At 42.9% G+C, this 22,637-nt stretch overlaps 1 protein-coding gene across 4 annotated transcripts in view; it reads right to left on the reverse strand.

Annotated features, from left to right (window-relative positions):
- Nucleotides 1-22,637, reverse strand: part of ntrk3b (neurotrophic tyrosine kinase, receptor, type 3b) — a 497,810-nt gene that overhangs the window by 159,293 nt on the left and 315,880 nt on the right. For all 4 annotated transcript variants that reach the window (XM_028441230.1, XM_028441225.1, XM_028441234.1 and 1 more), the window contains exons 5-7: nt 14,801-14,955; nt 14,070-14,212; nt 11,205-11,346 (exon numbers count right to left, since the gene is read on the reverse strand). In XM_028441230.1, coding sequence (XP_028297031.1) covers nt 11,205-11,346; nt 14,070-14,212; nt 14,801-14,955 — 440 coding nt within the window. The remainder of the gene's footprint in view (nt 1-11,204; nt 11,347-14,069; nt 14,213-14,800; nt 14,956-22,637) is intronic.

Genomic DNA, 22,637 nt, shown 5'->3' on the forward strand with positions numbered 1-22,637 from the left:
CTAAATTGCTTCCGATGGTGGATGAGCACTTGTATTGTAGTATATTGTTGGTAACTAAAGCACTAAACAAACAAAGTCTGATTACCAAATCTCACCACACTATTCTTACATCCGAGTATTTTTTTTTTTTTTTTTTTTCCCTTACAGTATTATGTCTATTAATAACTGCATTACTGCATTTTGGGGGTATGTCTTTCCACACTAACTTCCAGGATTTAATCAGTGTGTGCTGGACTATGAAACTTGCTAACGTCTTACAGAGCTAAATCATCATGGTAACTAACGTTGAACGACTAGCCTATTTAGACATCGATGTAATCCTTTCATTTACCTATGACATATTTCAGGAAAAATTTAGATTTACATCTGATAGACTGATCTACAGTCAGCCGATGAAGCCTGTGTCTCAATCTGTATGCGTGGACAAGTGAAGTCATATAAGAATTAGATAATATATGACTCACTCGTTCGCACATACTAATCGAGACACAGGCTTCATCAGCTGACTCTGTGAATGCGTAAAGGCATCACATTATTAATGATATTAATCCATTGGAGGGGATGTCCTATCCAATGGATTAATATCATTAATATGATAAATATTATCACGCTTTTACGCATTTACAGTGTCAGCAGCTTCCTGCCTGGGTTCTTTCATTCCTGCCTTTTCTGTAACAACAGTGTTGTATTTGGTCTGAATTATGGATTTGAATTATTCATCATTTTAAAATTAAGCAACACCTAACCATGGTCGGGACCCAGTAATGAAGCGGATCAGATCTGAGTGAGTATAAAAGCTGCTCCTGGTGCGCTACACTGTTGCTCTTTGCTGTCATCATGGATTTAAATTCATTATATTTGTTTAAGATCATAAGCTGTTTCTCCATTCATTGTAAAAATGTTGCTCTGCCAGGTTCTCCATTGATTGGTCAGACGTTGCAATCTCGACCCCTTTTCATGTGAACGCACACGTAGCAGGCTGAAATCACTTGGCTTAGATTTAAAAAAACGCGTCGTGATTGACCGTCGTAAGACAGTCTCTAACAGGGAATGTTTGGTTAGTTAAAGCCCGCTAACGGAGATTAATCTAGGATATAATTATCTAGATTCAGAGCATAGGGCCTTTAAGTATTGAATGAACACAGAATCTTTACTTTTTACGTTATCGGCCCTCGTTTAGCATATTTGCGTCTGGCTCCTTCACAATAATCGATTCCTTTTATTAACCAGTTCTCGTAAAACGCTAAACTGAACACACACATTCTACGGTCTCTCGTCTCTGCTTCGTAGTTTTTTGCAGTGACTCTGCGATGCGTTCAAGTGCACACATCACAAACCATGTGAACAATTTCAATGCAGGGCAAACAGCACCTTAGGTTTTCATTTGGGATAGCCCAGTGGTTCATACCTCTGGCTTTGGTTTCAGACCAAATGCAGACTTTTAGGCAACGTCCTTAATGTCCTGCCGAGGGCCGTCCGAAACCATATGGCATGTTTTGTGTGATTAAGCTCTTGGCAAGGGAAAAAGCGTGCCAAAATTCAAAGTATTGGCAACAGACACAAGATGCTCTCAGTGTAGTTTATTAAAACAGTTAATCATTATGACAGCTTGGAATCTTGATATATTTGTTTGCCAAAAGATTCAAGGGTGGATTTTTTTGTTGAACTCAATTTGGTTAAATTTTTCATTCAGTTTGTTAGTATGTTTTGTTTTGAATAAGAAGGATATTTTGTGTTGACTTGGGGCTTGAGCCAATATAACAAATGGACCTTTGGCTTGTTAAAAAACATCTATGTGGACCTTTAAGATTATTTGAGTTGCCCTGACATATGCATTGATGCTGATATACTAATCAATTGTCCCTTCCTAATCTGTTTTCCATATTTAACATGTTATTTGTATGAATGATGGCTAAAACAGTAGAGATCAACAAAGATCAACGAAAGAAATGTCCTTCTTTATTAATACTATCATTTTTAATAATAACTATAAATGCTCTGACTGTATTGGATTAGTAAAACATGGAAAATACAATTAAAGTTGCTGTCACTTAAGTTAGCCATTAATCACTTATTTTTCAAATTAAATTACCACTCATTGAAGGCGGATAAAAGAAGTCCTGGTGTGTGAGAGCTGTCATTTTGTCAGTTGTGTTGGTGATAGACAATAGTGACAATAAAGTCATTCAACTGAACTAAAGGCTAAGAATTGAGTGTGTGAACGAGTTGGTGTAGGGCGTGTGATTTCAGGCGCTGGAAGAAAGAACCACGATGACAGGAGAGTGTAGAAAATGTGAAAAGCGTGATACGGGGACTGTCTAAAAAATGTGTGCAGTATAAAGAGGAGGAAGCGAAAGTGGAAAGAGGATGAAATGAAATGTTTTCCCACTGATTGACAGTTGGGGACCGATCCATTTTCCCCTTTGGTGAGGCCTGTCATCACGGTAGGGTCAATACAATACAAGTCATTACAGCAATCTGTACTGGTATGTAACAACATGGTGCCCTTATGGCGCTCACACAGATGACAAGCTTTGATAACTACAGGCCTCTGATCAGTACATATCACTATAGGACTTGAACAGTAGTTTCACAAATTAAAGGCCACGTCACAACTAAACAGAACACTGATAAGCTGGTGGTGAAAGGCAGCAATCATGAGACCGATATTGCTACATCTTCCCTCTGGGCAGAGCCTTATTCAAGTTGATATATTTTTATTACATGTACAGGACACAGACAGCATCTTTCCTAACAGTTTCATCAGCAACACAACTTTTCATTGTAACACTAACAACACACACCATTACTGCAGTGTTTGGCAAGCCCAATGTCAACACATCTACCATCAATCTAGTAAAACCTACTCTTAAGACAGGCTGCAGGCAGGTGGCTTTGAAACATCATTTTTTGCACTAACAGGAAATGATCAACACTTAAACAGTAACTAAACCCCAAACCCACTTTTTTCTTCTGAATACATACAGTATGTATTTGGGTATTAATATAGTAGTGATGTTTATTAATCCTAGTCCTACTCTTCACATTTTAGTAATTTTTTTTGAATTTTGCGTATTTAGCTGTTAAATGTCAGGCCTCTAAGGGTTGAACGCCGGCTATTGCAAGTGAATATTGTTATTGGCTGAGATGAATTCTTTAGATCGCCCTGTTTCACTGTTGGCCCCACCACCTTATAAAAGCTGAGAGGAGGGAGGAGGGTTTCCTCCAATTACAGCCCTCAGTGAGCATTGATTAACAGTTTTAATGAGGAAGTCTAATGCTCTATGTGAAGCAGCCGGCTGTAGCGGTGATGTTTTTGACTCTGTGCTTCGATAAAGAGAATATTCTGCGCTAATCATAGGGTTCATCAAGCTATGTGTGTATTTACAGACACATCATGTGTGTATTCCCGTCTGTCTCTGCGTGTGCGCAGACGTGTCTACGTCTTATCGCTATGTGAGTGATGTGGTGGGAAAGTAGGGCTGTAAGGCTGTGTGTGAGTTTCACGTCATAATTGTGTGTACCTGTGGTTGTACTGACACATCTCAGCTGTGAACTCGCTACATATGTGTACAGACATCATTGTGTGTATTACCGTCTGTCTCTGCGCACAGCACTGACCGGCTGTCTTACTGCTACAACAGTAATACCCATAATCAAAGCAATTTTTGAATTTCCCTCCTAGTGGCAGGTCAGCAGAAAGCAGGGGTTACTCTTTAAGCTCATTGATGGAGAATAATGACTTGTTTATAATGTACTTTCTAACCAGCAAACGTGTTTGTTTGTTCTTGGTTAATGGTGTGTTGTAACCAACTGGAATAGGTGCATATCGCCACCTACTGTACTCGAGTATGTAAATCATGGTACCATGTACTTCAGGTTTATATATATAATATATATATATATATATAAAAAAAGCTATTAGCGTACAATTATTAGTACGCCTAAGTCCATCATTATTGCATTGGTTTCACATTTTATGAATAGGTTCTGCTGATATGTCTTTAATGCTGCTGTCTTAATCACTTTTCTTTTTCTGTCTATCTTACAAATAAAGGCAGTAAAGTTGACCATATCAACTATCAGATTCTGATTCGGTGTTGATTCGGACTGGGAATCTCCCAGTAATGTTACACTAGGGTGCCAAATCAGACACACAATAGGGGTTAAACATGGATTATTGAGCTTTGCATTGTAAGTGTGTACAATATTTTAAATGAACAATTCAGTTGCAGTGAAAAGTAATTTGGTCTGCTGAATGTTAACTTTAATCCATGAATCTACCAACACCAACACTACCGACTGCTCGACTGAGAAGCCATCTGCTGTCCCTTAAATAAAAGAAATTAAAAGGGTTCTATTTTGTGCTCTAAACGTACATCCAGAATTTATGTAAAGAGTAAAAGCAGTAAAGTTACTGAATTGTATATTATATAATGTGTGGGCTACGGTTTGTGTTCCTCACAGTTTAACCTCTGCTTTCTATATGTAGGCTTTCTGAACACGCCAGGGTTTTCTCTGTATATTTATATCTTCTCCCACAGGCTAAGAATGCTTCAATTGGCTTCAAAGAAGTGATCAGATGTGAGCTTATTTATCTATCTTGGTGTGTTAGTAGCCCTGCGGTGGACAGACCTGTAATCTGTAAGCTTTTATCAAAAATATTTGAATAAATAAATCAAATTTTAAGCGACATGCTGATGAAAATTCCTACCTAGATAAACAAATATATTTAAAGTTGCACCTTGTCTGGATACTCAAGAAAGGAAAAACACTGGAGAACAATAGCGTCAGTTAATTATGCTTTTCCTAAAATAGGGAGCTCATCTTTTAATTTTGAGAGTTTCACTTGACGGCTGTTATTCTGCTGTCAATCAGATTACTCTGTCATGTTCTGTTTTGTTTAGTTATTCTGTTTCTTTGTTTATTCTGAGTCTTGTCTGTGTTTCAGGTGTTCCTGTTTGTGGCTCCACCTCCCAGTGATGTCTGTGTGCTTGGTGGGTGATTGAGTAGCTCCCTCATGTTTGCACCCAGGTGTGGCCCATTCCCAATCAGGCCTCCTCCACTATTTAGCTGAGTGTTTGGACACAGTATGACTGCTGGATCATTGTTTGTGTGTCTGTGTGATGTCAGGGTCGTTATCTTGCTTCCTCGTGTCTGGTCTTGCTCCCTGTTCCAACTCCCCTGATTTGGATTTGAGTTTTGATTTTGGATTTGGATTTTTTGAATTAAACATGGACTGGTTCCGAGAACGCTATTTCCTGCATCCTGCCTCCTTCTTTCCCTGCATTTGGGTCCACACCAACACCCAATCATGACAGAATGATCCAGCCACAAGTGGACCCAGCAGAGACAGATTTGGCTGAGATGGACATGGCCGAAAGGACTGCCTACTGGCAGAGCTACCTGCTGGAGGCAAGGGAAGATCTGTTGTATGGATGGGAGGACGAGCCTGTTAGGGATCCCTACTGGGGAACTCGACTGGCTTGGGAGGACCCCGGAGCCTACAACGAGGTAAAGGTCGGTCTAGAAGGAAGGGTCAACCCCGCCAGTCTCCAAGTTCCCAGGTTAGCGTTCCTGTTTCTCCTAGCTCCCAGGTTAGCGTTCCTGTTTCTCCTAGCTCCCAGGCTAGCGTTCCTGTTTCTCCTAGCTCCCAGGCTAGCGTTCCTGTATCTCCTAGCTCCCAGGCTAGCGTTCCTGTGTCTCCTAGCTCCCAGGCTAGGTTCCTGTTTCTCCTAGCTCCCAGGCTAGCGTTCCTGTTTCTCCTAGCTCCCAGGCTAGCGTTCCTGTGTCTCCTAGCTCCCAGGCTAGCGTTCCTGTGTCTCCTAGCTCCCAGGCTAGCGTTCCTGTGTCTCCTAGCTCCCAGGCTAGCGTTCCTGTGTCCTCCTAGCTCCCAGGCTAGCGTTCCTGTGTCTCCTAGCTCCCAGGCTAGCGTTCCTGTGTCTCCTAGCTCCCAGGCTAGCGTCCTGTGTCTCCTAGCTCCAGGCTAGCGTGTCCTGTGTCTCCTAGCTCCCAGGCTAGCGTTCCTGTGTCTCCTAGCTCCCAGGCTAGCGTTCCTGTGTCTCCTAGCTTCCCAGGCTAGCGTTCCAGTCCCGGCTCCCCGCACCCGGCCGCCGCCTGCCCTGCCGCCAGTCCCGGCTCCCCGCACCCGGCCGCCGCCTGCCCTGCCGCAGTCCCCGGCTCCCCGCACCCGGCCGCCGCCTGCCCTGCCGCCAGTCCCGGCTCCCCGCACCCGCCGCCGCCTGCCCTGCCGCCAGTCCCGGCTCCCCGCACCCGGCCGCCGCCTGCCCTGCCGCCAGTCCCGGCTCCCCGCACCCGGCCGCCGCCTGCCCGCCGCCAGTCCCGGCTCCCCGCACCAGGCCGCCGCCTGCCCAGCCGCCAGTCCCGGCTCCCCGCACCAGGCCGCCGCCTGCCCAGCCGCCAGTCCCGGCTCCCCGCACCAGGCCGCCGCCTGCCCAGCCGCCAGTCCCGGCTCCCCGCACCAGGCCGCCGCCTGCCCAGCCGCCAGTCCCGGCTCCCCGCACCAGGCCGCCGCCTGCCCAGCCGCAGTCCCGGCTCCCCGCACCAGGCCGCCGCCTGCCCAGCCGCCAGTGCCGGCTCCCCGCACCAGGCCGCCGCCTGCCCAGCCGCCAGTGCCGGCTCCCCGCACCAGGCCGCCGCCTGCCCAGCCGCCAAGTCCGCTCCCCGCACCAGGCCGCCGCCTGCCCAGCCGCCAGTGCCGGCTCCCCGCACCAGGCCGCCGCCTGCCCAGACCCGCAGTGCCGGCTCCCCGCACCAGGCCGCCGCCTGCCCAGCCGCCAGTGCCGGCTCCCGCACCAGGCCGCCGCCTGCCCAGCCGCCAGTGCCGGCTCCCCGCACCAGGCCGCCAACGTCGCCGCCAGTGCCGGCTCCCCGCACCAGGCCGCCAACGTCGCCGCCAGTGCGGCTCCCCGCACCAGGCCGCCAACGTCGCCGCCAGTGCCGGCTCCCCGCACCAGGCCGCCCAACGTCGCCGCCAGTGCCGGCTCCCCGCACCAGGCCGCCAACGTCGCCGCAGTGCCGGCTCCCCGCACCAGGCCGCCAACGTCGCCGCCAGTGCCGGCTCCCCGCACCAGGCCGCAACGTCGCCGCCAGTGCCGGCTCCCCGCACCAGGCCGCCAACGTCGCGCCAGTGCCGGCTCCCGCAACCAGGCAGCCACACGTCGCCGGCCCAGTGCCGGCTCCCCGCACCAGGCCGCCCAACGTCTGCCGCCAGTGCCGGCTCCCCGCCACCAGGCCGCCAACTCCCAGCTTCCCGGCCCCGTCTGAGCCCTCTTCGCCGGAGGTCTTCCCGCCTGTCCCGTCTGGCCCTCTTCGCCGGAGGTCTTCCCGCCTGTCCCGTCTGAGCCCTCTTCGCCGGAGGTCTTCCCGCCTGTCCCGTCTGAGCCCTCTTCGCCGGAGGTCTTCCCGCCTGTCCCGTCTGAGCCCTCTTCGCCGGAGGTCTTCCCGCCTGTCCCGTCTGAGCCCTCTTCGCCGGAGGTCTTCCGCTGTCCCGCCAGCTCCGCCTCATGGGAGGCCGCCGGACTCCTGTACCCTGCTTCGCCGGCTCCGCCTCATGGGAGGCCGCCGGACTCCTGGTACCCTGCTTCGCCGGCTCCGCCTCATGGGAGGGCCGCCGGACTCCTGGTACCCTGCTTCGCCGGCTCCGCCTCATGGGAGGCCGCCGGACTCCTGGTACCCTGCTTCGCCGGCTCCGCCTCATGGGAGCCGCCGGACTCCTGGTCCCTGCTTCGCCGGCTCCGCCTCATGGGAGGCCGCCGGACTCCTGGTCCCCTGCTTCGCCGGCTCCGCCTCATGGGAGGCCGCCTGACTCCTGGTCCCCTGCTTCGCCGGCTCCGCCTCATGGAGGGCCGCCTGACTCCTGGTCCCCTGCTTCGCCGGCTCCGCCTCATGGGAGGCCGCCTAACTTGGTTTCGTCCCTCCTCCGGGCCCCCGTCCACCCACCCTGGTTCGGTGTTTGGGTGGATAGATTTTTGTTTTGAGCGTTTGGAACCCGCTCCTTAAAGGGGGGGTTAATGTCATGTTCTGTTTTGTTTAGTTATTCTGTTTCTTTGTTTATTCTGAGTCTTGTCTGTGTTCAGGTGTTCCTGTTTGTGGCTCCACCTCCCAGTGATGTCTGTGTGCTTGGTGGGTGATTGAGTAGCTCCCTCATGTTGCACCCAGGTGTGGCCCATTCCCAATCAGGGCCTCCTCCACTATTTGCTGAGTGTTTGGAACACAGTATGACTGCTGGATCATTGTTTGTGTGTCTGTGTGATGTCAGGGTCGTTATCTGCGTCCTCGGTTCTGGTCTTGCTCCCTGTTCCAAACTCCCCTGGATTTGGATTTGAGTTTTGATTTTGGATTTGGATTTTTTGAATTAAACATGGACTGGTTCCGAGAACGCTATTCCTGCATCCTGCCTCCTTCTTTCCCTGCATTTGGGTCCACACCAACAGCTCACCGTGACATACTCTCTAATCACAGAGGCAGTTTAGGCTTCTTCATGACATTTCCGTAGACAATAGGCTGCATAAGGGAGGAAATGTAATTACCATGACAGCATGTGATGAAAAATTAATAAGTTAATTTGCAGCAGCCGTGTGTCAACAGGGGGAAAAAAAAGAAGTGTTGCAGATGTACATCTAAAGTGTGTGTAAGGGAAGCCCTGCAGACCGTTGCAAAGCCAATCTGTCACTCATGCATGGTCCTAAGCAGCTCTGCTTTAGCAGGCTGGGCTTGAATAGTCCTGTAGCTTGATGTGCTGCAAACAGCTACAACAGATCTCGCTCTGTGCAAAGGAAGCTTGCTACAAAGTACAAAAATGTTGGGCACCTTTGATAGATAACCAGTCTGTCCTAAACGTGCCCAGGGCCAATTCACCGTGTGAGCTTATGTAACAACTGAAGCATATACTATAACTTGTGGTTTAGATTTTAAAGGAACATTCGGATAGTTACCAAATTATCACCCTATCATTGCTGAGGCTCATATTTCCCCCTCCTCTTCCTTTTCCGCTCTGATCAAGGCCAGGCTTTCATGTGGGCTGGAGGGTATATTCTTGCTAATTGGCTACATCCATTTCACTTGGTTTGAAACTGTGCAACACCTCATTGCATTCTAAATGTACCTGCATAATATAGCTTTTTCTGCTTGATAAATTTTTTTTTCCTTCCCAGCTTAAATTATTCTGTAACACTGCCTGTGTCATTAATACATGATCAATTTTAGTTCTATCATCTTCCATATCAAAGTATCCAAGTCGAGAGGAAAAGCAAACTAACAGCTCAAATACAATTTTAATGGAGAGCCAATGGACCCTGTATTAGTCAAGATCTCAGATGCTGTGATCCGGTAGGCTTAAGAAGAGGGTGATATTGGTCAAAACATATGACTTGTGGATACAAGAGAACGTGCTAAATAAAAAGGTCCGCACACGTCCACCTCGCAGCAAGAAGATCCTGGGCTCAAGCACTGGGGTGGACACAGTTTGCATGTTCTCCTTACGCTTGCGTGGGTTTTTGCAAGGCAATGTGCTTTACATGATTAAAAAGTGCAACAGAAAACATTTAACAGTTTAAAAATCAATAACAATGTTAAAATCAACAGTGACAACATTTAAAATCAGCAGTAAAAATCATTAAATCAACAATAATATGATAAATATCTCCCTCTCAATCATACGCAGTAGAGAAAAATAGAGCCTTTAACTTGGATTTAAAAATGTTCCCATTTGATGCTGACTTCAGCTCTACTGCAGTTTGTTACACTTCTTTGCAGCATAACAACTAAAAGCACTGTCACCATGCTTGCTGTGAACTCTGGGCTCCACTATTTGACCTGTTTGATGCTCTTTTGGGGGATTCCTGTCAGAAGACCATTACAATAGTCCAATCTGCTGGAGATAAAAGCGTCACTTTCATGTTTTAAATCAAAAACCATCTGTTTCAACTTAACCTTCTCCCTTTACCACTACCTGTCCTTGTCCACGCTTTTTGTCGTTTTAAATGTTATGTCTATTTTAAGGTGACCTTGGGTATTTTGAAAGGCTTCACTAACTAAAAATGTATTATTAATTATTATTATTATTATTATTATTATTATTAGTACTAGTAGTAGAAGTAGTAGTAGTGTGTTCAAGACCGTGGCTCCGTGGCAGCCGCTGACAAAACAACTGCCCAGTGATGTAAACGTGGCTCTTGCCTAATGGCCGATAACCAGATCTCACCCCAAGTACTCACTAAACCAACAGCTAAAACACTAAAACAGGAATGTAATTTAGTTTTCTTTCTAAATCTTTTGAAAGATATTCAGAGCTTACAGCAGGGGTTACTAAATAATTTCTGAATGGGACAGACTTTTCAACAAAAGAAACAGGAAAGAGGTTGTTGGTTTTTAAACAATTTGTTACAAAGCTGTGATTTTGGAAGTGAGATTTCCTCTTTTTGGGCTAAATAAAGCTGTGTTCACTGAAGTCTGAAGTGACCCAAATCAGACACATTTTTCATAATATTATATGTATTTTGATATCAAAATGGGGTCACAATCCGAAAAAGGTTGGGAACCACAGCACTGAATACTGTTTCTTTCCACTTATTTACAAAATTAGATTCTTTAAAAGTTGTGTTATCACTTGTTCATTCCATCATTATGATCCATAGTTGATTTTAAATAGTTTCCTTGGCAAAATGTTGTAGTCGGACAAGGGGGGACTTGGATTCAAAAATAAGAGAAAGTTTGAGAACCACTGACCTAAGGTGTAACCAAACAGTTGCTAAATAAAAACGCATCCGTCTGGGTACAGGAGGGATCCATAGACTTATCGAATAACAACTGCACATTCAATTGTGATTACGAAAAATGCTGCTTTGTAAGCACAAACAACAGTCGAGTGAGGTTGGACGATTGCCTTGACCTGGTAAAGAGAGCTCTGCTGATACTATAAGTGTTTGTAAAGATTTCCTCTTCCAGAAGCGTATTTATCAGTGTTTAATGTTAGAGTTTGGACTAGGGGTAGTTCAAGGACGTAGGAGATTTGCCAGATGCTTTCTTTCTTCCAGTAAAGGTTACACAGCTTGTTGTAGAGAGCTCTCTCCTGAGGTGTATCTTCCCCCAGATGTATCAACCACCACAGAATCTGCACTTCTCAGGTCTGGAGCCACTGCAGGTTAAACCACGCTTTCTACAGCAGGTTCTTTCAGACTCACATTGCACGTTGAGTTGGATAGACGAGTTGGTCATTCCCACCACGTTCTCTGCGATGCAGGTTAGCAGGAAGTTGTTGTCGTCCCGGCTGATGTTGAAAAGGGTCAAGTTGATGGAGTGGATGTTGGGCCAGTACACATTAGACTGTAGAGAGAAAAATACAAAAATGTGTGAGTTAATAAACCATCCAGACCAACCTGTGAGAGATACAATCTTTAATCACTCCAGTGTCAGGGCAAAATTGTTAGTATGTTTATTAACATATTTACTCATAGACCTTATTCTTTTTAAGGCTTTAAGTTGAGACTTTTCATTCTGTGTCTCATGTTTTCTGCTCTCTTCTCGAGGTCAGCTTCCCAAAACACATCTTATCCCTCAGACACAGAGGCATCACACACTCACATGCCTACACACACTCGCATAGTCACACATACACACCCAATACACATCCATTCATACACACAAACACCATACACGCACACACCTCCAACACTCACGACAATCAGGAGATACCAGGGAACTGGTTGTTTTGACCTAAAGAAGAAACTGTCTCTTTTAACCCTCTTCTTTCACCTCCACCCTGTCCTCTTTATCTCCTGGGGGGAGGAGGGAGGGGGACTGAGGGGGAATATACGTGATGAGTTAGAACTGTGGGCCACTCTGTCATCGGACGTCCCCGGGGCGGTCACTAACTTTGTCCATCTTATATCTTTTTTATTTAGGTTTATAATAAACCTTTTTTATAAAATCATCAATGCCTCGCCTGGACTCCATCATTCAACCAGAGCAATAAATCATGTCTCAAATGAGGTCAACCGCAAATTTGCCGTGACACCAGTTATATTGATAAAGTAAATAATTCAGGCAACATTCAGGCTGGGTAAATGTGGAGTGCAATCAGCCTGTGGAAATCAATCCTTTTATCGATCCAGTGTGATCTGAACTCCAAAAGAGTTGCGTTTTACACAGAATGAAACAGTGATATGCTTTTTCAGACTATTTAGATGAATACATCTAAGGAAGGCCAAGCAGCATTATTCCCATGCTTCTTATTTGCAGTTGGCCAGAATCCCGTTGCTAAACACTTAATTCATCTCGATACAGTCTCCTATAAAACACGTAGCCTGGAGCTTTTGCATTTTTTCCTCTGTAATAAAAGCATTAAAGACAGATGACAAATACAGCTGCACAAGCGTTTCTGAGGATGCTGTTGGTCTCTTCTTGCTGTTATCACTGCGGTTGTTGTAGCTAAGACATCCCTGGAGGCCAGATTAGTGAGCTAAGGGTTCAGCTCAGGCCGCTCAGTCACCACCCCAGTGGCTAAGTCTGAAATAAGCCATTTCTTCTCTTCTTGTGTTTGTGTTTAAACTGGGGTTCATATTTGACACAATTGGCAGCAAAACTACAGGTTATGGTACTTAATAGAGTTTCAGCAGGTTAGCATAGCAGTAGCTTGTTATTGCATGATGGAATAAAAATAGTTTAGCCCGAATTCGAAGTGCAGTGTGAAAGTGAACTAATTTAAAGCCGTGGAACTCCTCATTTAGGACATCCTTAGTTCTCAGAGTGAAGTATCAGGTATCAGGAAAACCTCTGTCATTTCACGGATAGCAAATCTTTTCTGGGCCACATTCAGCCCACAACTGACATGTTCATCTGGTCCACATACCGCATGGAATGACAGCACATAGGCGCTCCACGCCGTTTTGCCAGAACTGGGCCACAACCAAGCCATCACAATGCCAGGTGTCAGCCAAGAACAGGCCAAATAAACCAGCACTGGGCCAAATGTGGGCCACTGTGCATCGTTATCCTGGTTATCAGACCAAGCAGACTCATGTCTCAGCAAAACCTTCATCAATTCAAAAGGCCTCACATATCAAAACAAGCGCCATAAGATGAAACGGCTTCAGGCTTCAAAATAAAAGTCATCAGACTAAACGGACTTAAAAAAACTGCCTCATGCCATGACATACAACAAGATGTTGTATTTTGAAGAAACCCGAATCACACATGACGTCATCAACATGTGCTGCTTCAGATATGAGAGTGAGTTTAAAGCTGTTATTTTCTATTTTTAAAGGCTAAGATATATCAACGTTTCATTTAACTATGTATTTATTAATCAAACAATATGTTGATACATCTTAACTTTTAAAAAATAACAGGAAAGAACATCTTTCCAACCTACTTCATCATGTGTACTTCCAGTTCCTTCAAAATAAAATGCCATGTAGTGTTTTACGAACTGAAGCTATCGAGTCTGATGACTTTTTATTTGAAGCCTAACGCCGTTTGGTTTGACAAGTGACGCCGTTTTATCTGATGGAGGTTTTGCTGAGTCATGAAAAGCAAACTGCTTTTTTCCGTCGCCCTTTCCGGCATGCAAAAAAAAAAAAAAACGATGAGGTGATTTGCTCTGAATGTCAAAGTGAAATTTTGTGATTGCAACCATGTCGGAAATGAACTGAATGAATAAATAAATGAGTCTGTATGATCTGATAAATGACAGGTTTTCCTGATACCTCACTCTGAGACATGATGTCCTCAAATGTACACCAAACTCTTGAAACAAGTCCCTCTATCCAATCAAAAGTGATCTAGTTCTTTGTGTTTTCAAAATCCTGTATAAAAATAAACAAAATGTGATTTGAAATTTTTAAAGTGTTACATAGGCAGAAAATACAAACACAGATCTGCACGAGCACATTTCTGGCATTGCAAAGTGACAAAAAATAATTGATGCAAATAGGTTTCTCTGAACAAAAGAGGGCATGCTTTCATAGTTTTCACAAAGAGCTAAAAAGTGCATTGAAAAGCATTATTCAGATGTTGAGAATGTGCAGTAGTGCTTGAGCATGTCTAACCAGATGTGTGTTGATGGAATGCAAGCCGCTAACTGTCCAGTCCACTTCAGGCACCGGTGATCCAGATCCATTGCAGCTCACTGTCACATTGTCGCCCTCCATCACCAACACACTGCTGTGACTCACACTGATCTCTGGCAAGTCTGAAAACACACACATACACACACACACACACACACACACACACACACACACACACACACACACACACACACACACACACACACACACACACACACACACACAACACAGTATGTTCCTGTTAACACATGCCTGTCACAGCTGGTGTCTCCATATTTTACACACCAAATCAATTAATCACTATTCATAATGTAATAAAATGAGCACAGAAGCAACAATAGGACACACCACTTACACACCCACATGTCACAGTGATGAGTCACTGGCAGGAGATAATGCTGCACAGTTTCAGCTTCTGTCAGAATCAACACGCTGCTGCTCACATCTGATTCACCCTCTGAACTCTGAGTGCCTCCTCCTCTTCCTCCTCCTCCTCTTCCTCCTGCTGCGCTTCCACATCCCTTCATTTCACCTCTGACCCTTTCCTTCCTCCACCTGCTTTTCCTGTCGCTTTGTCAGCCGCTCTTTCATTTACTATTCTCCTTTCCACCCCTTTTCCTCCCTTCATTGCTTCTCTCATTTCCTCATTCTGTATTCTTCTCATATAGCACTCCATCTTCACCCCTCCTCCTCCTCCTCCCTCTGCTTACCACAGTTGTGGATGTACATGTTGTGCAGTCGTATTTTTGAGGCTCCATTCCTACAGTACAGCTGCTGTGTGTGAAGCCCAGCTTCTCCTCTCTGCTGCCACAGCTGGATCCAGCGGATGTCGCAGCCACAGTTGAACACAATGCCTTCCAGATGCCTGAAAACGTGAAGAGGGAAGAAGAAAAAAAAGAACAGGCATCAACTATAATGCACAGGAGGCTGATGAATGCTGTGCCTGCATCATGTGACAAGTGTAATTTCTACACACTGTAAGGAGTGAAGCCGGAATCAAAAGGTTGATGAACTGCACATTGGAAACAATGTGTTGCCATGTGTCTAATATACATGCATACACCTCAAACTAGTGCATGTGATTATTATGACATTTCTTTGTTGCTAAACCAGACCCTGAAGAGAAGCAGGTCACTACTGTGTAGAAAAGCTATGGGCACCGGGGGCCACATGCGGCCCTCGGCCTAATTTTGATTTAACACTTTAAGTATATGTACAAAACGACTCCAGAAAACATGTAAAATTACAGAAATATACACAAATGGACAACAGAAATACACAAAATGCCAAACAAAATCCACAAAATTAACCAAAGAACAGACAAGACGACAAAATACACAAAAATTGCCAAGTAATTAAAATAATGACAATATAAATACACACAATGACTCCAAAAACGTACACAATTACAGAAAAATACACAAAAGGTTAACAATAATTGACAAAAATAACACAAAAGCACAATAGAAATACACTAAACTTCACACACAAAAAAAAACAGAAAAATATACAAAATGACAACACAAATGACAACACAAAATAGCTCCACACAAGACGACTACAAAAACAGCTAAAAACAAAATATTTCTGCTACTTTTATTAATCTTTGAAAGAAAAAAGTTTTAATGAATGAAATAAATAAACAAACGTAGGGAGAGCGGAATGTCCGCACTCATCAGAGCTTTCATAGTCGAGCACACCTGGATGTACTGTCGTCTAGTAGTTCCAGTAAAATCCTGAATTTCCCACAATCCCTAGTGCTTCTCTCTGTAGTCCTTGTACGTTTTCTGTAACGTGTTTTAAAGGTGTCGGTACTTTCGTAGCTGTCTGCCGGTGTTTTGTATGACACCAGGTACGTGGACCTCTGGGAGTTCGTCCCATCCGCCCGAGTAGTTTTGGCCTGGAGGGCTCAGTGTGAGGTTAAAACAGGGTCTTAGGAGTTGGGACCCTCACCTACCAAACCCAGATTTAGAGCATGTCCACAAAATTTGAACCAATAAAAGCACTGGCAATGCAAATTAAGTTAAACTATAGTTTTTATTAATTTTTCATTTAAACTATCTCTGGAGTTTAAAATGAGGAAATGCAAAGTAACTCATTATGGCCACTTTATTACAGACACCAACACCATTTTCTGGCCACATGTTGTTCCTGAAGCACACAACTTACTGTATGTCCCTAGAAAGAATCTTAGAATGAACTCAAACGTCAAAGGTCACACTACAAGAAATGCAATCTTTTTTAAAAACAGCAATGCATGTTTTGTTATTGCAATTAAATAAATAAATGTATTTTATTGCATAATTGTCACCATCAACAGCCCAGGCCAGCAGAAAAGGCGCGGTCCAAGGAGCCCCAGGCCACCCCCCCATGACCGAGCAGCCCCCAAATGCCCCCAAAATCCCAAGCCGAGAGGCAGCCACTGCCCCACATACACACCCAAGAAATCCCAAGGAGCCGAGGACCCAGCGCACCATTCCAACAAACCCAACAAAGTTACCAGAACCAAGGTTCGTACAAAAGCTTTCAATTTTACTTATCTGTTGTAGTCAACTGTGTGCTTGTGTTGTCTGTGTGGAAAATCAGAGCTTTAATAATGGCAACTGGTACAAAAACAGCCACAAGTGTGATTATGTGTTTACCAGTGGTTGAAAACATTGGACACCAGGAAAAAGAAGAAACAACAAATAAAAGCTGCACTGATGCATTAAAATGTGGAAAGGTCAGAGTATGACACCACATTCATGCTATCAGTCTGAGGCTGCGTTAGCGACAGATGGTACCATTATACTCAACTCTGCATATGTTTCATTTTCCCAGCAAAGAGCCACATTATTCAGCACTGTGCACCACCTTTGCATTTTGCACATGTTCAATTTGGTGGCTGTGATTGGTCCAATTTTGTCAAGATGAATGTCTGTCCAAATGTCCTTGGCAAAGGTTCAATAAGATATTGCAGAAAGGCATGAATAATGTATGGTCTAGGTTCAGCTCATTGTTTAAGGTAATGAGAATAGATTCCCGCAGGTAGATCTGCTGATTATCTGCTTCTCAATAGATCTGATACTTTGGTTAGAGTGGAGCCTTTCAAATTCACTATATGACAGCTTACTCAGCGCTCCTGCTACCAAACGGGCCCATTAACAAGTGTAATTACTAATGAAAACCTGCTTAGCAGATTGGTAGTAGCACCCAAATGCATTTTAAATAAAGCCAAACATGTTCTTTGTTTTAGGTTTCAAAAATGCTTAGTTAAAAATGTAAAGCTAAGTCAGAACAGTGTAACTTAAAGTCCATTTAAACATCAAAAGTAATATTCCAACAACAAAAAGAAGAAAAAAATCAACTAAATGAAACCAAAAGAATTAAACAGTAAGACAATCCACCGCAAACACTTCCTAAAATAGTGAGGTAAGGCAATGGGGGAGTTAAGCTTCACCTGTGTGGAGACAAGAGGGAAATCTATAACCTCTGCTCTTACACGCAGACAAAAAAGGGAGTGCAAATACACAAGAGGGAATCCACACGAGAGAGGACTGAACAGATCACCGATACAAGGACTGACCAAGTAATACGAATAAAATCCATACACGAGAAGAAAGAAAGCAAAGAAAATGTCAAATCAGACCAAACCCACCAGGGATTCTACTCACAACAATGAGATTACGAGACAAAATCCAATACGATAGATCCAGTAGAAAAAGATGTTTACATACAATATTTTACCCGCAGTTAATTATACATTTGCTGGGGCAAGTCATCAGATTTAGTTAGAAATTTGTGATTATAGCAGAAAAAAAAAAACAATAATTTAGACAGAAATGTAATCAACGTTGTATCTGATAAGAAATTAGAAGCTTTTTGGCAAATACAATGAAGACAGGATTATATTTTTGCAAAATGATTACAAACTGAACTAACCAACGACAAAACAATTAAAGTTGTTAGAGGAGTAACTACTGTAGTATTTAAACATACATACTGGTAAACAACTACCTTCAAGATTTGTGACCCTGTTGTAATATTATATTTTCAAACAGTGAAAAAAAAAAAACAACACTGTTTATTATTGATAATAAAAGTAGCACAAACTGTGAGCTATGTCAGACACGGTTGTGGTTCAAGATACACAAAAAATATAAAAAAAATTGTTTTTTTATGAGTGAAACAATTCACAGTACTCACACCAATTATTATTTTCCTTTTTTGTTGGAATTTTGAATTTACAAGAGTAAAAACGATGACCTCACTTGTGATTAATTAAGTAATCACAAATGATTAATCAAACACCGCCTAAACTTATATATATACTCTGAATGATAAGCTTTAAAGGGGACATTTCATGCTAAATCCACTTTTTTAACCTTTAAATGCATTTTGTTGTATATTGTATATTTGTATATATATATAAGTGTTTTACAAGTACAGAAAAGTTCAAATTAGTCTCTTCAGGTGCTCCGTTGATATCTTTATATTCTGTTTTGGTCATATTTTTGAATCTGTTTCGATTTTTCGATTCTCTATTACGTTTTTTGAACAATAACGTCACAGTATTTGCAGCAGAACTGCCAAATTAAGACCATCAACTCCAGGTCCAACACTTAGAGCAATCCGCCATTTTTATTCTCCTCTTTTATTTTGTAGTCCAAGCTCAAGGATGCCGAAGTTACGAGAGGATAATCAAAAATGTTTGGTTATTGGATGTTAGTAACCCACAGGCTTCATTACACCGTCTCCCAGCATCAAAACCTTTTCAAAGTGCATGGTTGAGTTTTATTTTTCACGGAAATGTACCCACATCTGTGGGTAAGGTCATTTTTGTGTGCGTGAAGCACTTCAAGGATGACTGCTTCAGCAACCTCCGTCAGTATAAAGAAGGATTTGCCGAAAAGACTTTGTCTGATTGAGGGTTCAATTCCTTCTATCTTTGGAGACGATGAACAGAGCACTTCTGTAAGCTGTAAAAATAACGCTAAAAAGTGTGATAAGACGTCCCTGTCATTGTTTTGTTAGCATTAGCAGTTGCCACCGTCTTCATATGTTAGCGCTGTGTGCTCGTTTTAGATCCTTGATGATATGGCCTACGTGATTTAATTTAAGTCTAAAGTTTTCATTAGTCATTTCATTTTGCCGTTTTTGTCTCCGAAAAGACTGTATTAAAATGCATTTCGTGACATTAGCTTGGCGCTAGCGTTAGCTCGGTGCTTGTGTTAGCTCACTTGTTATGGTTTCTGCAGGTTCATCATCATTTTCATCTCGCTCCGCCGGGTCTGACTCTGGCTGGAACATGTAAGGCTGGATGGACAAGTCTTCCGTTGTTGACATTTTGTAAATAACCTCTGAATAAAAAGTTTATGCGCCACTACATAGCCGTATCTCTTCTATCAAAATACAAAAATGGCCGAACAGGGTGGAGTTGAACCGAGTGTCACCTCTGTAACCTGAAGAGGGGGCGGGGTATGAAAAGTGTCTCATTTGCATTTAAAGAGACCGCACCAAAACGAGTTGCTCTTAGAAGCACATCAGAATGGGGGTAGAAAAGGGGTGGAGCTATAATACTGAGGAATTCAGACCCAAGCATTGCAGTTCCGCTTTATATTAGACCACAACTGTATGATTTATATGTAAAAAGAAAGAATTTAAAACCATGATATGTCCCCTTTTAAATAAGGCATTAATAATGGTAATTATTTTTTATAAACTGGGACATGAATGTCTCATTATTATTATTACAATATGATAAATAAATGAGGTTTTCTTTTTATAACAGCCACAACTTGTTTGTTGCACAAAACCCCTCATATTTCACTCAGTGCTGGGTGCAGGCTTTGCTTTTATTAAACAGCCACTTTGAGGTAAATGGCATATTTTGGGTGAATTTTAAATGAAATGCATAGTTTTATTTTAACTGTGCAAATACTGTATGCTTTGTTTGAAAAGCAGCGCGCTCTGCAAGCAATATGAATTTAAAATGCCAACTTGTAGAAAAAGCATATGGCAGCTGATTGGATGTTCTCTAAACTCTTATCCAATTAAAATATTACCTACATGTCCTAATATTCACACGTTTAAATGTAATTTCACACTGGAGTGAAACAAATGCCTCTGGTTGAAACTGAGCAAACGGTTGTGAGGTCTTTTTTTTTTTTTTTTTTTTGCTCAGAGCTGTATTTCCCAGCGTGAAATACAATTGACCTTCCTCCTCACTTTTCCTGTTGATTGTTCTGTTCTAGCTGTTAATAAAGCGGCAAAACGACTTTAGTTGTGCGATATAGAGGGCACAGAAGCAGCGAGGTAAGGGTGTCTCTTTCTCAGCAAGTGATTAATTGCCATCACTACACCTACCACAGTTATTAAGATCTTTTATGGAGGAGGAAGGAAGAAAAAAATCTGCTTTTTTTAATAAAGTTAGATAGAAATCGACTCCTTCAGGAACAATGATTCAAAGCTGAGTTTTGGAGACTGAACAATACACTCAAACATGAACTACAGACACTAAATGTGAGAAGTCACTTGAACATTGTTGCGTTTTTTGGTCGCTTCAAAACCAAGGATAACCGAGGAATAGTATGAATAGTGTGTGTCTGCAGAGCCGGTGTCATGTACTAAGTTGACATCGTACTGAGATTGTATGTCACATTGCATGCACATGCATTTTTGCTAAAAAAAAAAAGGATTCATTTTTGTTTATTTTTGTTTTCAAAGTGAACGAACAGGTGTTTTAGTTTGTTTATTGGATTATGTTAGGGTTATAATCTCAGTACAGAGGTAAACTCAGACCGTGACACAGGAGGCAGCACTGAGAGGGCTGATCACTTTGTACGTTTACAGCACTTATCATACACAGCGTCACTTGTACTTACGGTTCAAATGGTCAACTTACGGAGTTACTAAATAATGAGTTCTCTCAAAATATACTTTGACTTTTGGGTGTACAGCATAACCATGCATGATGATGAATAGTTGACTTAACTGGCGTATCGTAGTTTTGTATGAAGTAAAGATTGACAATGACTCAAGATATATTTGCTAAATGTTTTCAGGTTTTAGTGACGATAGCAACAAGCAGTGGCTGAAATAACAGGTCATTTCTTTTATATAATTTTTAAATAACAGCAAGCATAACAACAGGTTACATGTATTCTGTTTTTTCATTTATTTTTTTTATTTTGCAGAAAGGCTGTACTAGAATTAACTTAACTGTAGGTTAACTTAGCATCTGCATTGCTTCACCCCATGGAATTAAATTACCTTCTCAGTGAAGACAATACAGTGTTTTAAATTATATAGATTAATGTTTGATTTAATTTGATTTGATTTTTATTGATCATGTAAATGGAAACTTAAAACAGTTTTAAAATAAAATAAAATAAAATAAAACAGTATCTTGCATCTTCAAATTCTTACACATCTCAGTTTACATGAACACGATGTTATATAAAGAAGATTTTTTTTTTTAGTAAATGTATTTGAAAGGTTACAAAAAGTAACTTGAATTTGATAACGCGTGATCATGTGGTCAACACATGCTAATTGCTCATTTATTGCCACACATAAAGCGTACATAATTAACTGGCACATTGGTGAATCTGTTCCTACACAATTAAAATATCTTGCCCAAGGACACAATGACAGATACCACCAAAGCTACTGCCCCCCCACTGTGGCACCTGGAATTCTTAGTGGTCTCCCATTCATCTACTAACCAGGCACAGACCTACTTAGGTTCTGTGATCTGCCAAGATCGACCAATGACAGGCAGGTATGGCCACATTACGTTTATAGTGTTTTCTCCTTCAGACTAGTACAGTGCAAACTGATTTAATAATAAAAGAGTGTTAAACTTTTTCTAGTAAACATCTGAACACAATGATGTGAATAAAAATTCAAGGTTAAATGTTTTCATTTGATCAAACCACAAGGGATCAAAGCTCGCTGAAGCACGTTTTACGCCTTTGCACTGTAATTAAACTCATTACTAATCGGAAACCGAACCTCTGTGCACTACCCATCATACCCTTCATAAAAGTTAATTCCCTGAATTTGTGAGTTCTGAATTTACAGCAAGAGTGTAAAAACAGCAGCACACTGGCAGGTAGAAGTTGATAAATGTTTGAAGGAGAGCAGATTAGTGTTGCAGAAGAAGTAAAGCAAACAGAATCCTGACCTCAGTTACAGAGCTAACAGCCAGTTTCCTTAAGACGCAACGTTCCACCTGCTCCTGCAGAGGAGAGGAGATCACCACCAGAGGCTGTTTTTGTGGAAAACACACAAGCTATAGTTGGGCTGAGTGCAGAGCTGCGGATCACAAGCTATGATAAGCTATTCTCTGTATTGCAGCACGCTCCCTTTGATCTCAGCTTGAATGAGCTGCTTTCTCTGTGTATAGCCTACTGTTGTTAGGAATTACTTCAGCTTTTTAAGTCTTGTGGGTTTAATAAATGGCTTTATTTAGCCTTTATCTCCCCAAGTGCCTCTGCTCCTGAAATTCAGTCTGTGTGGTAAATCCTAGCTTTGTAGTAGCCTAGCATGGTGGTTAGCCACCAG

The sequence above is a fragment of the Gouania willdenowi genome, chromosome 3 (genome assembly GCF_900634775.1).
Source record: "Gouania willdenowi chromosome 3, fGouWil2.1, whole genome shotgun sequence".
Lineage (NCBI taxonomy): Eukaryota > Metazoa > Chordata > Actinopteri > Blenniiformes > Gobiesocidae > Gouania > Gouania willdenowi.